Source organism: Oncorhynchus kisutch, linkage group LG30 (genome assembly GCF_002021735.2).
Source record: "Oncorhynchus kisutch isolate 150728-3 linkage group LG30, Okis_V2, whole genome shotgun sequence".
Classification (NCBI taxonomy): domain Eukaryota; kingdom Metazoa; phylum Chordata; class Actinopteri; order Salmoniformes; family Salmonidae; genus Oncorhynchus; species Oncorhynchus kisutch.
The window spans coordinates 35,437,135-35,453,024 of record NC_034203.2 but is presented as its reverse complement, the minus strand read 5'-3'; the positions used below and the strand labels follow the sequence as shown (position 1 = coordinate 35,453,024).

Below are 15,890 nucleotides of genomic sequence, written 5' to 3'. Positions count from 1 at the left end.
AGTCAAACGACCCGCCGAGGTTGCCTGCCTCATACTCGAGTTCAATTAACCTTTGGATACGATCCACCTCCCTCCTCTCCTCCCTTTTTTTCCTCTTGCAATACCCTATTATAAAAGCCCTAATCCTCACCTTAACTAATTCCCACCACTCTAACACCCCCTCGCACATGGACCGGAGGCCTTCAAGCCTCCAAAAGAAATCATAAAACCTGTCAACAAAAGCCTGCTCCTCCAGCACATCCCGATCTAACTTCCAGTACCCCCTACCAAAGAGGCAGACTGGAGACCCCACCTGCAGGAGCACCCCGTCGTGATCCGAAAAGAAAACAGGCAACAGCCGCCCAGACAACTTACCCAAAGACCTGGGTACAAAAATATAGTCGAGCCTCCGCTCAACCCCCCTGGAGTTGCGCCATGTAGGACCGGCCATTTTCGGAGTAGTGTGCAGACCACCATCAACCAGACCATGGCAAGCCATTAGCCTGGTAATGGCGCCTGCACTGCTATCCCCCCCTATTCCTAAATCTGTATTAAAATCCCCCCCTATCACTAATTTCCTATTTGTGACACACAGGGGCGTCAGACAGTCCACCATCTCCCTCCTGTCTGCCACCACCTGTGGCCCATACACCACCACTAATCTAAATTTACAATCTCTTATCGTGACATCCACCCCTATAACCCTCCCCTGCATTACCACAAAAGAATCCTCCACTTTTACCTCCCTGTGCCCACACAAAATCCCTACCCCCGATGAGTGCACCCCCCCAATACCCCAAACCGACTCCCCCTTGTCCCACTCCCTCTTAAACCTACTAACATCCCCTCCATCCCTCAGGTGAACCTCCTGTAAAAAACAAAAATCAAACCCCACACCCTCCAAATAACTAAAAACCGCCCTCCTCTTAACAAAATCCCTTAAACCCCTTACATTTAAAGTAACAAAAGTAAAATTAGACCCCATGAAAGAATCAAATAAAAACATGTAATACACTCAAATTCTAAACCCAGACAGAAAAAAACAAAAACAGGAGACTCACCCGATGCTCCCCTGCTCCATATCTACCGGTGAAAACACCATCCGTACTCCCGACATCCCCCCCACTTCCTCCATCTCACCAACCCAGGATGCAGGAATAGTGTTTGGCTCCGGGGTGCCCTGCACCCTGGGTCTACCCCCACAATCCTCCCCCTCCCCAGTGCTGCAGCTGGATTGGAAAAAAATTGGGGAGGCTGAGTCCCCAAACAAAAAACTCCCCACCTCCTCCTGTACCCAGTCCTGAGTCTTGTTAGGTGTGTCCCCACCCAACAGAAGTTGAGGGCCTGGGGAAACCAGCAGCAACCCAGAGGTTTCTCCCACCCCCATCACTCTCTTGGCCATCCCCTCCCTCTCACTGTCGGCCAATCGCACCCTCCTCTTCATTCTCTTCTTTGGTGATGGCGGTAGTGGAGAGATACCACCCTCCCCCCCCACCAGCTCCTCCACCATACCCCTCATCTCTTCCACCAGGGCACTTTCCCCCCAGTCCACTTGCTCTTCCACCGTCTCCTTCTCCAACACTCCTCCCTCGCTTTCTTCTCTCTCATGCTCCTCCACTCGGTTGCCTTCTTCCGCCGCTTTTCCTGGTTCTCCTACTCCCGTGCCTTCCGTTTCCTTCTCTCTTCCATCCGCCGCTTCTTGCTCCTCCTCCTTCCTTGCGGCCTTCCCCTCTGGACCTGTACTCTGGTCATGAGGCTTGCTTCCTTCCCCCCCTCTTCTTCCCCCATCCCCCGCTCCTGCTCCCCCCCCAGCCGCAGACGCATATGACCTCTGACGAGCCGGGCACCCCCGCCACAGGTGTGCTGACGAGCCACACCCGTGGCACGCCTTAGGCTTGTCACAATCCTTCGCCTCGTGTTCCTCAGATCCACAAAATCTGCATTTTCTTGTGCTGCACGAGGCGAATATGTGGCCGTAGGCCATACAGCGCCTGCAAAATGGGGGCTGACGTGCATAAAACAACGTCCCCCTGTCAGCCCCTAGGGAGAACATAGCAGGAGGATGGAGGTAGCCACCATGTCCCTTTGGGTCCTCTCTGAGGAGGGCCTGGAAGCCTCTCCTCCCATTCCAAAACCCAAGGGAGTCTTTGAGGTGCCTTGCTGAGGAGACGTTATCCATGTATCTCCCCAGAAAGGCCCTCACCTCTTCATCCTTAACGTATGGGTTGTAAATGTTGACAGTTACAACCCTAAAGTTATTCTTCGCCAGGCTTGTTATTTCATAGTGGCTCATCGGCCTCTCGCCTCCCACTGCTCTTGCCCTTCTCAGGATATCATCGTGTTTCTCCTCTGTATATAGTGCCACATCGTATGCTCCCTCCAACGAGTTGCCTTGGAAACAAAACACGTCCTTCACCGTCAGCTTTAGAATCCCCATCAATATTATCCTTCCAAAAGTTTCCCGTCCTAAAGGCTCCAACTCCTTTTCCTTCCAAGCAAAACGAATCGTGTTGGCCAGCCCAATCCCAGGGACCGACCGTGTTGATGTATTTAGCACCATCTCCGCAAGGAGAATGGCGCTCGTTCTCTTCTCTTCCAAAACAATGAAAAAATAAAATCCAAAGTGACTGAGCCTATCTGGTGCAAACACAAAGACAGGAACAATCACCCACGAAAACACTCACAGAATATGGCTGCCTAAATATGGTTCCCAATCAGAGACAACGATAATCACCTGACTCTGATTGAGAACCGCCTCAGGCAGCCCTAGACTACTAGACACCCCACAAAACCCCTAAGACAAAAACACACCACAATAACCCATGTCACACCCTGGCCTGACCAAATAATTAAAGAAAACACAAAATACTAAGACCAAGGCGTGACACACTGCTCCAAAACCGCCATAAAAAAGCCAGACTACGGTTTGCACATGGGGACAAAGATCGTACTTTTTGAGAAATGTCCTCTGTTCTGATGAAACAAAAATAGAACTGTTTGGCCATAATGACCATTGTTATGTTTTGAGGATAAAGGGGGAGGCTTGCAAGCCGAAGAACACCATCCCAACCGTGAAGCACGGGTGTGGCAGCATCATGTTATGGTGGTGCTTGCTGCAGGAGGGACTGGTGCACTTCACAAAATAGATGGCTTCATGAGGAGGGAAGGAAAATGATGTGGATATATTGAAGCAACATCTCAAGACATCAGTCAGGAAGTTAAAGCTTGGTCGCAAATTAGTCTTCCAAATGGACAATGACCCCAAGCATACTTCCAAAGTTGTGGCAAAATGGCTTAAGGACAACAAAGTCAAGGTATTGGAGTGGCCATCACAAAGCCCTGACCTCAATCCTACAGAACATTTGTGGGCAGAACTGAAAGTGTGTGCGAGCAAGGAGGCCTACAAAGCTGACTCAGTTACACCAACTCTGTCAGGTGGAATGGGCCAAAATTCACCCAACTTATTAATGTGGGAAGCTTGTGGAAGGCTACCCGAAACGTTTGACCCAAGTTAAACAATTTAAAGGTAATGCTACCAAATACTAATTGAGTGTATGTAAACTTCTGAACCACTGGGAATGTGATTAAAGAAATAAAAGCTGAAATAAGTCATTCTCTCTACTATTATTCTGACATTTTACATTCTTAAAGTAAAGTGGTGATCCTAACTGACCTAAAATAGGGAATTCTTGGGGTTTTGGTGTGTATGTATTTGGGATTGTAGCTAGTGGGGTTCTCTAGCAAAGTCTATGGCTGTCTGGAGTGGTTCTCAATCAGAGGCAGGTGCTTATCGTTGTCTCTGATTGGGAACCATATTTAGGCAGCCATATTCTTTGAGTTTGTCGTGGGTGATTGTCCTTAGTGTCTTTGTTCCTGTCTCTGTTAGTTTACACTAGTATAGGCTGCTTTGGTTTTCATTACGTTAAGTTTGTTGTTTTGTAGTGCATTTGTATTGATTCGAGTTTTACGTTTTCATTAAACATGGATCGCAATCTACACGCTGCGTTTTGGTCCGACTCTCCTTCACCACACTTAGAAAACCATTACAGAATCACCCACCACCAACGGACCAAGCAGCGTGTTAACAGGCAGGAGCCACAGGAGAGGCAGCAGCAGCAGGAGCAGCAGCAGCTGCAGTGGGAGAGGCTGCACCACCTGGAGAAATGGACATGGGAGGAAGAACTGGACGGTAAAGGACCCTGGGCTCAGCCTGGAGAATATCGCCGCCCCAAGGAAGAACTGGAGGAGGCGAAAGCTGAGAGGCGCAGATATGAGGAGGCAGCACGGCGTAGCGGATGGAAGCCTGAGAATCAGCCCCAAAAATGTCTTGGGGGGGGGGGGGGGGGGCTCAGGCTCAGGGAGAGTGTGGCAGAGTCAGGAGTCAGACCTGAGCCAACTCTCCCTGTTTATCGTGAGGAGCCAAGGAGGAGACCAGAACCAGAGCCGTTGGAGGTGAGCGAAACAGAGACTGTGAAGGAGTTAATGGGGAAATTGGAGGAGAGAGAAATGAGGGAGTTGCTGTGTTGGTGGTTTTTGCATGGAATTCGCCCGACGGAACGTGTTGGGGATTTGATGGCACCTGGGTTAGCGCTCCATACTCGTCCTGAGGTGCGTGTTAGTCGGCTGGTGAAGTTTGTGCCAGCCTCACGCACCAGGCCTCCTGTGCACATCCCTAGCCTTGCACGTCCTGTGCCAACACTGCTCTCAAGATCTCCAGTACGCCTCCACGGTCTAGCCCATCCTGTGCCACCTCCACACTCCAGTCCTCCGGTAGCAGCTCCCCGCACCAGGCTTCCTGTGCGTGTCCTCGATCCAGTACCACCAGTTCCAGCACCACGCACCAGGCCTTCAGTATGCCTCGCCTGTTCAGCGCAGCCAGCGCTTTTCTCCTCTCCTGCGCTGCTGGAGTCTCCCGCCTGTTTAGCGCAGCCAGAGCCTTTCTCCTCTACAGCGCTGCCGGAGCCTCCCGCCTGTTCAGCGCAGCCAGAGCCTCCCGCCTGTTTAGCGCTGCCGGAGCCTCCCGCCTGTTTAGCGCAGCCAGAGCCTTCCTCCTCTACAGCGCTGCCGGAGTCTCCCGCCTGTTCAGCGCAGCCGGAGCTGCCAGCCTGCATGGAGAAGCCAGAGCTGCCAGTCTGCATGGAGCAGCCAGAGCTGTCAGTCTGCATGGAGCAGCCAGAGATGTCAGTCTGCATGGAGCAGCCAGAGCTGTCAGTCTACATGGTGCAGCCAGAGCTGTCAGTCTGCATGGAGCAGCCAGAGATGTCAGTCTGCATGGAGCTGCCAGTCTGCATGGAGCTGCCAGTCTGCAAGGAGCAGCCAGAGCTGTCAGTCTACATGAAGCAGCCAGAGCTGTCAGTCTGCAAGGAGCTGTCAGTCTGCAAGGAGCTGCCAGTCTGCAAGGAGCTGCCAGTCTGCAAGGAGCTGCCAGTCTGCAAGGAGCTGCCAGTCTGCAAGGAGATGTCAGTCTGCAAGGAGCTGTCAGTCTGCAAGGAGCCGCCAGTCTGCCCAGCACCGCCAGTGCCGCCAGTCTGCCCAGCGCCGCCAGTCTGCCCAGCGCCACCAGCGTCGCCAGTCTGCCCAGCGTCGCCAGTCTGCCCAGCGTCGCCAGTCTGCCCAGCGTCGCCAGTCTGCCCAGCGCAAGCCGGCAGTCTGCCTAGCGCCGCCAGTCTGCCCAGCGCCGCCAGTCTGTCAGGATCAGTTAGATCCACCAGTCAGCCAGGATCCACCAGTCTGCCAGAAGTGCCAGTCAGCCAGGATCTGCCAGTAGTGCCAGTCGGCCAGGATCTGCCAGTCAGCCAGGATCCGCCAGTCAGCCAGGATCCACCAGTCTTCCAGGATCCGCCAGAAGTGCAAGTCAGCCAGGATCCGCCAGAAGTGCCAGTCGGCCAGGATCTGCCAGTAGTGCCAGTCGGCCAGGATCTGCCAGTCGGCCAGGATCCACCAGTCAGCCAGGATCCGCCAGTCAGCCAGGATCTGCCAGATCTGCTAGTCAGCCAGGATCCGCCAGTCAGCCAGGATCTGCCGGAACCACCAGCCAGCCAGGATCTGGTAGATCCATCAACCTGCCTGAGCTTCTTCTCACTCCCGAGCTTTCTCTCACTCCCGAGCTTTCTCTCACTCCCGAGCTTTCTCTCACTCCCGAGCTTTCTCTCACTCCCGAGCTTTCTCTCACTCCCGAGCTTTCTCTCACTCCCGAGCTTTCTCTCACTCCCGAGCTTCCCCTCAGTCCCGAGCTGCCTCAGTCCCGAGCTGTCCTTCAGTCCCGATCTGCTCCTCAGTCCAGTGGGGTTCTGGGTGAGGACTACTAGGCCATGGTCGGCGGCGAGGTTGGTCTATCCAGGGATGCGAGGAGAGGGGACTAAGACATTGACTGAGTGGGTTCCACGTCCCGCGCCGGAGCCGCCACCATGGACAGACGCCCACCCGGACCCTCCCTATTGTTTTGAGGTGCGTTCGGGAGTCCGCACCTTAGGGGGGGGGGGGTTCTGTCACGCCCTGGTCTAAGTATTTTGTGTTTTTCTTCATGTATTGGGTCAGGCCAGGGTGTGGCATGGAGTTTTTGTATTGTGGTGTGTTTTGTCTTGGGGTTTTGGTGTGTATGTATTTGGGATTGTAGCTAGTGGGGTTATCTAGCAAAGTCTATGGCTGTCTGGAGTGGTTCTCAATCAGAGGCAGGTGCTTATCGTTGTCTCTGATTGGGAACCATATTTAGGCAGCCATATTCTTTGAGTTTGTCGTGGGTGATTGTCCTTAGTGTCTTTGTCCTGTCTCTGTTAGTTTACACTAGTATAGGCTGCTTTGGTTTTCATTACGTTAAGTTTGTTGTTTTGTAGTGCATTTGTATTGATTCGAGTTTTACGTTTTCATTAAACATGGATCGCAATCTACACGCTGCGTTTTGGTCCGACTCTCCTTCACCACACTTAGAAAACCGTTACAGTACCGGCACCACCTTGTATATATTGTTATTTTTAACTGTTGCTCTTTAACTATCTCTTATTTTTATCCATATTTTTTTAAACTGCACTGTTAGTTAGGGGCTCGTAAGTATTTCACTGTAAGGTCTATATCTGTTGTATTTCGGCGCATGTGACTAATACACTTTGATTTGATCCTGTACTTCTATTTTTGCCAAAACATACATTGTAGAACCCCCCCCCCCCCCCACCTCAAACTTATAGCTCAAACAGACCATTTAAAAAATGCTTGCTATTTCCTCAGAGAGTGATGTCAGGTATCACTTTATTTGGATAGTCCCAAGTAGATGGTTTGTAGATGTTCAATGACTGTCAACAACATTGCAACTAATTATCCATTAACCTGACACTAACAGTATATGGCTGATACACCTTAACGGCTGATAAATGTTACCTAGCCCTCAAGACCTATCCTGATCCACCGTTGTGCTCTCGTTTTGTTCCACTGAATCCATGGAGCGAAACAGAACGCGAGCTCGCGAGATCAAGATGGTCGTACGAGGCTACTCGAGCTAGATTAGCAATACGTCAATCTATGAATCCACATATTTCCTGGAAAGAAGCTTGGACTTGATGAAAAAGAGATGAAGAAGGAGATGAATGAGGTATTGTTTTGTTCACCTTCATCCTGAAGAAGGTGATGCTGGTCAGTAGGTCTACAGTGGATTTGAGGTCCTGCAGCCTCTCAGGGCTACTGGCTGGGAAGTTATTCTACAAACACAGAAACACCATTAAAAACACACAGAAACACCATTAAAGACACAGAAACACAATTACAAAGACACCATTACAAACACACAGAAACACCATTACAAGCACACAGAAACACCATTACAAAGACACAGACACACCATTACAAAGACACAGAAACACCATTACAAAGACACAGAAACACCATTACAAAGACAAAAACACCATTACAAAGACAAAAACACCATTACAAAGACAGAAACACCATTACGAACACAGAAACTCCATTACCAACACAGAAACACCATTACAAACACAGAAACAACATGACAAACACAGAAACACCATGACAAACACAGAAACACCATGACAAACACAGAAACACCATTACAAACACAGAAACACACTGATATATACTTTAGAAGAGTGTAAAAACAAAGAAACACTGTTTGGAAAATATATGTTTTTAAAAGATAGGTTCAGATATCACAATTACAAAGACACATAAACACCATTACAATGACAGAAACACCATTACAAAGACACATAAACACCATTAAAAACACACAGAAACACCATTACAAAGACACAGAAACACCATTACAGACACAAACACAATTACAAAGACAAAAACACCATTACAAAGACACAGAAACACCATTACAAAGACACAGAAACACCATTACAAAGACACAGAAACAGCATTACAAAGACAGAAACAGCATTACAAAGACAGAAACAGCATTACAAAGACAGAAACACCATCACAAACACAGAAACACCATTACAAAGACACAGAAACACCATTACAAAGACAGAAACACCATTACAAAGACACAGAAACACCATTACGAACACAGAAACACCATTACAAAGACACAGAAACACCATTACAAAGACAGAAACAGCATTACAAAGACAGAAACACCATCACAAACACAGAAACACCATTACAAAGACACAGAAACACCATTACAAAGACAGAAACACCATTACAAAGACAGAAACACCATTACAAAGACACAGAAACACCATTACGAACACAGAAACTCAATCACCCAAAACACATGATATTTACAAACAAAGACATTACAACAATGACTTCCACATAAAACAGATTATAACACAATGACTACCATTTATAAAACAGATTATAACACAATGACTACCATTTATAAAACAGATTATAACACAATGACTACCACATAAAACAGATAACACAATGACTACCATTTATAAAACAGATTATAACACAATGACTTCCACATAAAACAGATTATAACACAATGACCTCCATTTATAAAACAGATTATAACACAATGACTTCCACATAAAACAGATTATAACACAATGACTTCCACATAAAACAGATTATAACACAATGACTACCATTTATAAAACAGATTATAACACAATGACTTCCACATAAAACAGATTATAACACAATGACTACCATTTATAAAACAGATTATAACACAATGACTACCATTTATTAAACAGATTATAACACAATGACTTCCACATAAAACAGATTATAACACAATGACTACCATTTATAAAACAGATTATAACACAATGACTACCATTTATAAAACAGATTATAACACAGTGTTTGACACAAACACTTTTAAAAGACTCGCAATATCCTTAACATATATAAATATATATATATCAAATGAGAAATCGTAAACTGTAAAGAAAATAGTTGTTTAGAAAGGTCAAAGTTGACATTACCCGGTACATAGATAGGTCAATCCTCAGGGAGTTGTGGAGCTGATCTAGGAGTTTCACAAACCTGTCCTTCTACCCACACGCACACGGGACACACACACGGGACACGCACACGGGACACACACACACACGGGACACACACACACACACACACACACGACACACACACGGGACACACACACGGGACAAGATAAAACAGGGTTAAAAATTGAAACATACACGTGTTTAACAGGTGTTATTTCCGGTCTAGCTAAATGCTTTATTTGTATTTGTTGAGAAATGGAATGTCAACGGGATCTAGCACGGGGAGTCTGATTGGGCAGTTGGGGATGTACATTTGGCCACTGTTTGAAAATAGGGTCAGAGGCTGTATTAGGGCAGAGGGCCCTCAGGACAATGTTCCAGTTCCGAACTTCAATTATCTACACAGTTCAACATATCATCTCCAGGATGGTCTTTCTAATTGGTCCATATACTGTAGATAGAAAAGTAAAATAATACCTTCAATTAAAAGCTCAACTTAAAACACGAGGGGAATAAGCCAATTAACTCACTCCAAAGTTGGATGCGGCGAAGCGGTCTGATGCCGAGACGTTATTGGTGGACTGGGTGGTGTGGGCGTAGTAAGCATTGATGTTGGCCAGCAGGGTACTCATCACCGCGGGCACGCCCGGGCACATGTACTTAGACGACAGGCAGGCAAAGTGGCTGTGGACACACACACAAAACTATAATTACAGTATATTCATATTAACTAGGACTAATAGGTATGAACTAATGCTGACTGGTGTTTATGTTTGTTCATCAGCTACTGTTTTGTAAGTTTTCATTGTCATTTGTCTGTCCAGTGTAGTTTGTAAAGAGAAAGTGGGATACCTAGTCAGTTGTACAACTGAATGCCTTAAACTGATATGTGTATTCTGCTTTTAACCCAACTCCTCTAAATCAGAGAGGTGCAGGGAGCTGCCTTAATCGACATCCATGTTTTCAGCGCCCAGGGAACAGTGGGTTAACTGTCTTGTTCAGAGTGACAGATTTGTACCTTGTCAGCTCAGGGATTCAATCCAGCAACCTTTCAGTTACTGGCCCAATGCTCTAACCACCAAAATACCTGCCTACATATACAATGGGTGGATCTAATCCTGAATGCTGATTGGTTAAAAGCGCATTCAAGTTACCACCGACTAAATCTATGACGTTAAAATGCCTATTTACTCTGTTCCATCTGACTGGACAATCCATTGTCTCATCAGCCCAGCCAGGCAATCGTCTCGGGCCTAACAACCCCTGTGCCAATATATCCTCCAAACACCGGCTTCTCAGCCATTATCACTTAAATATACACTGAATATACAAAATATTAAGCTCTTTCCATGACATAGACTACCCAGGTGAATCCAGGTTAAAGTTATGATCACTTATTGATATCACTTGTTAAATCTACTTCAAGGGATGTGGACAGGTTAAAGAAGGATTTTTAAGCCTTGAGACCTGGATTGTGTGAGCCAAAGTGCCTTTGAACGGGGTATGGTAGTAGGGCCAGGTCCACCGGTTTGTGTCAAGAACTGCAACGCTGCTGGGTTTTTCACGCTCAACAGTTTCCCGTGTGTATCAAGGATGGTCCACCAACCAAAGGACATCCAGCACACTTGACACAACTGTGGGAAGCACTTTCGACACCTTGTAAAGTCCATGCCCCAACGAATTGAGGCTGTTCTGAGGGCAAGAGGGGATGCAAATCAATATTAGGAAGGTGTTCCTAATGTTTGGTACACTCAGTGTAGTCTCAAGTGTATCACATGCTGCATGGTGCTACATGTTATCATGAGCGGACACACTGGGTGATGATAAATAATACTACATCAATAGATACATCTCTGGTTGAAGCCTATGACCAAACTCTCTGTAAGTGTTATGTATGGTGATGGTACTGACGTCATAGCCTGGTAGATGGACTCCACTCCGTAACGCATGGCGAACTCATCCACGATCTCCTGGGGAGTCTCCTCGAAGTACACCTTCCACGCGTCGTCTCCTTTAGCATCAGGGATCTTCACCACACCACTGTTCTGCACCTCTGTAGTGTACTGGAACAGGTGCTACACACACAGAGGTTAAAGGTAAAGGTGTGTAGGGTTGAAAATTGACTAAATATTACAGGACATTTTGGAAGTTTACCAGTAAACTACCAGAATTTTGGTATCTTTCAAGTTTTTATTTTTTGTTTTATAAGATTACATCTAGTGGCCTTTTGCCGTAGGTCGGATTTTCACAGGTGTCTGTAATTATCTCTGGCCCTAAAAATATATATATAAAATAATCATATAAGATGATTTAAAAATGTAAAAAAATATGACAAAGTTATAAAACATTATCCTAAATATAAACCATCAGCTTAGTGAATACAGTTGGTGTTTAATGAGGGTTTCAGCTTAGTGAATACAGTTGGTGTTTAATGAGGGTTTCAGCTTAGTGAATACAGTTGGTGTTTAATGAGGGTTTCAGCTTAGTGAATACAGTTGGTGTTTAATGAGGGTTTCAGCTTAGTGAATACAGTTGGTGTTTAATGAGGGTTTCAGCTTAGTGAATACAGTTGGTGTTTAATGAGGGTTTCAGCTTAGTGAATACCATTGGTGTTTAATGAGGGTTTCAGCTTAGTGAATACAGTTGGTGTTTAATGAGGGTTTCAGCTTAGTGAATACAGTTGGTGTTTAATGAGGGTTTCAGCTTAGTGAATACAGTTGGTGTTTAATGAGGGTTTCAGCTTAGTGAATACAGTTGGTGTTTAATGAGGGTTTCAGCTTAGTGAATACAGTTGGTGTTTAATGAGGGTTTCAGCTTAGTGAATACAGTTGGTGTTTAATGAGGGTTTCAGCTTAGTGAATACAGTTGGTGTTTAATGAGGGTTTCAGCTCAGTGAATACAGTTGGTGTTTAATATGAGGGTTTCAGCTTAGTGAATACAGTTGGTGTTTAATGAGGGTTTCAGCTTAGTGAATACAGTTGGTGTTTAATGAGGGTTTCAGCTTAGTGAATACAGTTGGTGTTTAATGAGGGTTTCAGCTTAGTGAATACTATTGGTGTTTAATGAGGGTTTCAGCTTAGTGAATACAGTTGGTGTTTAATGAGGGTTTCAGCTTAGTGAATACAGTTGGTGTTTAATGAGGGTTTCAGCTTAGTGAATACAGTTGGTGTTTAATGAGGGTTTCAGCTTAGTGAATACAGTTGGTGTTTAATGAGGGTTTCAGCTTAGTGAATACAGTTGGTGTTTAATGAGGGTTTCAGCTTAGTGAATACAGTTGGTGTTTAATGAGGGTTTCAGCTTAGTGAATACAGTTGGTGTTTAATGAGGGTTTCAGCTTAGTGAATACAGTTGGTGTTTAATATGAGGGTTTCAGCTTAGTGAATACAGTTGGTGTTTAATGAGGGTTTCAGCTTAGTGAATACAGTTGGTGTTTAATGAGGGTTTCAGCTTAGTGAATACAGTTGGTGTTTAATGAGGGTTTCAGCTTAGTGAATACAGTTGGTGTTTAATATGAGGGTTTCAGCTTAGTGAATACAGTTGGTGTTTAATATGAGGGTTTCAGCTTAGTGAATACAGTTGGTGTTTAATGAGGGTTTCAGCTTAGTGAATACCATTGGTGTTTAATGAGGGTTTCAGCTTAGTGAATACAGTTGGTGTTTAATGAGGGTTTCAGCTTAGTGAATACCATTGGTGTTTAATATGAGGGTTTCAGCTTAGTGAATACCATTGGTGTTTAATGAGGGTTTCAGCTTAGTGAATACCGTTGTGTGTGTGTGTGTGTGTGTGTGTGTGTGTGTGTGTGTGTGTGTGTGTGTGAAAGTATGTGAATGTGTGTGAATGTGTGTGTGTGTGAAGGTGTACTTAGTATGTGAAACGAGGTATGGTCTGGTCAGTCTTACCTCATGTAGACAGGTGTACTGGACATGGTAGGGAGCCACAGTCTCCTCTCCTTTGATCTCTACACTGATGTGCATCCGGATGGCTCCAGACACAGCTGACTTGTCTGTTCTCTTGTCTGTCAGAGAATTACAACACACTCACATCAACATGTCTGTTCTCTTGTCTGTCAGAATAACTACAACACACTCACTTGTCTTCCTTCCTGTTCATCTCCTTTCCCACAACTCCCTCACTTCCTGACTCCCACCTTCTCATCACTCACCCAGGTTGTACCAGACGTCCATCTCTCCGCTGAGCGTGCGGACCTCGATGATGGTCTGACCCAGGAAGTCATCTGACTCCCGTTTGAACTTCTGCTTCACCCTGGACTTGATGTCATCGTCCTCATCCCACACGCGTACCTTAATACGGTCCGACGAGTTGTGGCATTCACTATGAGATGAAGAAATGATGTCAGATGTAACCGGGCCCTAAACATTGTCAAAGACTGCAGCCCCCCATGTCATAGACTGTTCCCTCTGCTACCATACAGCAAGGGGTACCGATGCACCAAGTCTGGAACCAGCAGGACCCTGAACAGCCACAAGGCTGCTAAATGGTTATTGACCCCTTTTGTACCAACTCTTTTGACTCATCACATACGCTGCTGCTACTGCTTATTATCTATCCTGCTGCCTAGTCACTATAACCCTCCATACATGCACACATCTACCTCAATGACCTCGTACCTCTGCACATGGACTCGGTACTGGTACCCCTTGTATATAGTCGAGTTATCGTTAATCATTGTCTATTTAATCATAGTGTTATTATGTTTCTATTATTTATGTTTCTCTCTGCGTTGTTGGGAAGGGCACATAAGTAAGAATTTCACTGTTAGTCTACACCTGTTTTTATGAAGCGTGTGACAAATACAATTTGATTTAATGATTTTAACCACACATCCCCACCCACGCACGCACGCAGACAGACAGAAACACACACTCGCTATGCTCACAAGTGGAAGTTCTCCTCCCAGACAGGGTTGAGGTTGCCGTAGATAGTCTTGGTCCTCTTCTTGGTCTTGCCCACCTGAACTGTGACGTAGGGGTCACTGGAACCAGTCTTGTCCTTGGCCTGGAGGCCCTGAGCACACTGCACTGAGAGAGGCACACAGTCACACCATTAGACCTTGGGCATACGTCACACAGAGAGTATTAACTAAATGGTTGTTTCAGCCTCCGTACTTGAATACACATAAAATCACTTCGTATAAGAGCATCTGCTAAAGTACTCAAATACAAACATGTACAAAATAATTTCTACTCCAGTTGGCAAAGGTGAGTCTACTGATGTGAAGTTCCTACTGCCAGACAGTAACTAACACCCCCTCCAATTTGAACCTTTATCCAAACCCCTACTAAACCTAATCTCAATCTTAATCCTGTCAGGATTTGGCCAGGGTTGTTCAGGTTTTGGCCACTAGATGCCCCCATTGTGCTTTTTGACCCTTTTGTTTTTCCCTTGTTCTAGTTATTAGTTGCACCTGTGCCTCATTTCCCTTGAATGTATTTAAAACCTTCGTGTTCCTCAGTTCTTTGCTCTGTGTTTGTATGTTAGCACCCAGCCAAGCTGTGAACTTGAGGTACTCTGGTTTTGTTCTTGTTTATTTTTGATTATTCTTTTGAGGTTTGTTTTTTCCCTGCTGTTCTTACCACTTTGTGGATTTTCCTTGTGTCTTGGAGGATATACATTTTTTCTCTTGGAATTACTTTTGCCGTTGTGGATTTATATTTTTGCCTGAAGATCCTTTTTTCTTGATTAAATCACCGTCTCTAATACTGCTGTGTCTGCCTCATCTTCTGGGTTCTGACCACTATTAGTGGCTCAGTTTACTAAGTGACTGTTTCTAACACCGGAGACCCGAGTTCGTAACCGGGTCCTGACAAATCTCAATCCTAGTCCTATTTTTACCAGTCATGCTGATCATGGCCGACCACTTGGACGTCCCATCAAGCACGCTCTGTTTGATCTGCTTCATCTGCGTGGCGTGCGTCGCCTTGACGACGGTAAACACTTCCTGGATGAGCTCGAAGATTTCCGGTTTGTTCCTCTCTCTGATCTTCATTCTGTCCTTTAGAACCATGATGATGTTCTGGGTTCTGTCCTCTGCCCCGTGCTTAGAACTCTTCTCCGCTGCCCCTGGAAATGAGAGCGGTGGGTGAAGAGGGAGTGAGGATAGGAAAAGAACAGAGAGAGGAAGAAAGGAGTGTACTCGGAGAGGGAGAGAGGAGAGAGAGAGATGAGAGAGAGAGAGAGAGGAGGAGAGAGAGGAGAGAGAGAGAGGAGAAGGAGAGAGGAGAGAGAGAGAGGAGGAGAGAGAGGAGAGAGAGAGAGGGGAAGGAGAGAGGAGAGAGAGAGAAGGAGAGAGATGAGAGAGAGAGAGAGAGAGAGAGAGAGAGAGAGAGAGAGAGAGAGAGGGTATACAGTAAATATAGAATAGGAGAGAGAGGGAGGGAAGAGGCAGTGAGGGTGAATTGGGTAAACCTTCAAATGAAAGGCTCCTAAGGAATACTTGGGAATGGGTGACAGGAGATACAGACTGTAAAT

General features: G+C 46.0%; 1 protein-coding gene across 1 annotated transcript in view; it reads right to left on the bottom strand.

The window, feature by feature from the left end:
- The window catches only part of LOC109874760 (protein unc-13 homolog A), a 97,197-nt gene that overhangs the window by 25,076 nt on the left and 56,231 nt on the right, over positions 1-15,890 (bottom strand). Inside the window, 8 exon segments of the mRNA XM_031810303.1 lie at positions 7,578-7,667; positions 9,381-9,449; positions 9,932-10,085; positions 11,313-11,476; positions 13,301-13,416; positions 13,564-13,733; positions 14,299-14,440; positions 15,255-15,482. Of these exon segments, the coding sequence (XP_031666163.1) occupies positions 7,578-7,667; positions 9,381-9,449; positions 9,932-10,085; positions 11,313-11,476; positions 13,301-13,416; positions 13,564-13,733; positions 14,299-14,440; positions 15,255-15,482 (1,133 nt within the window).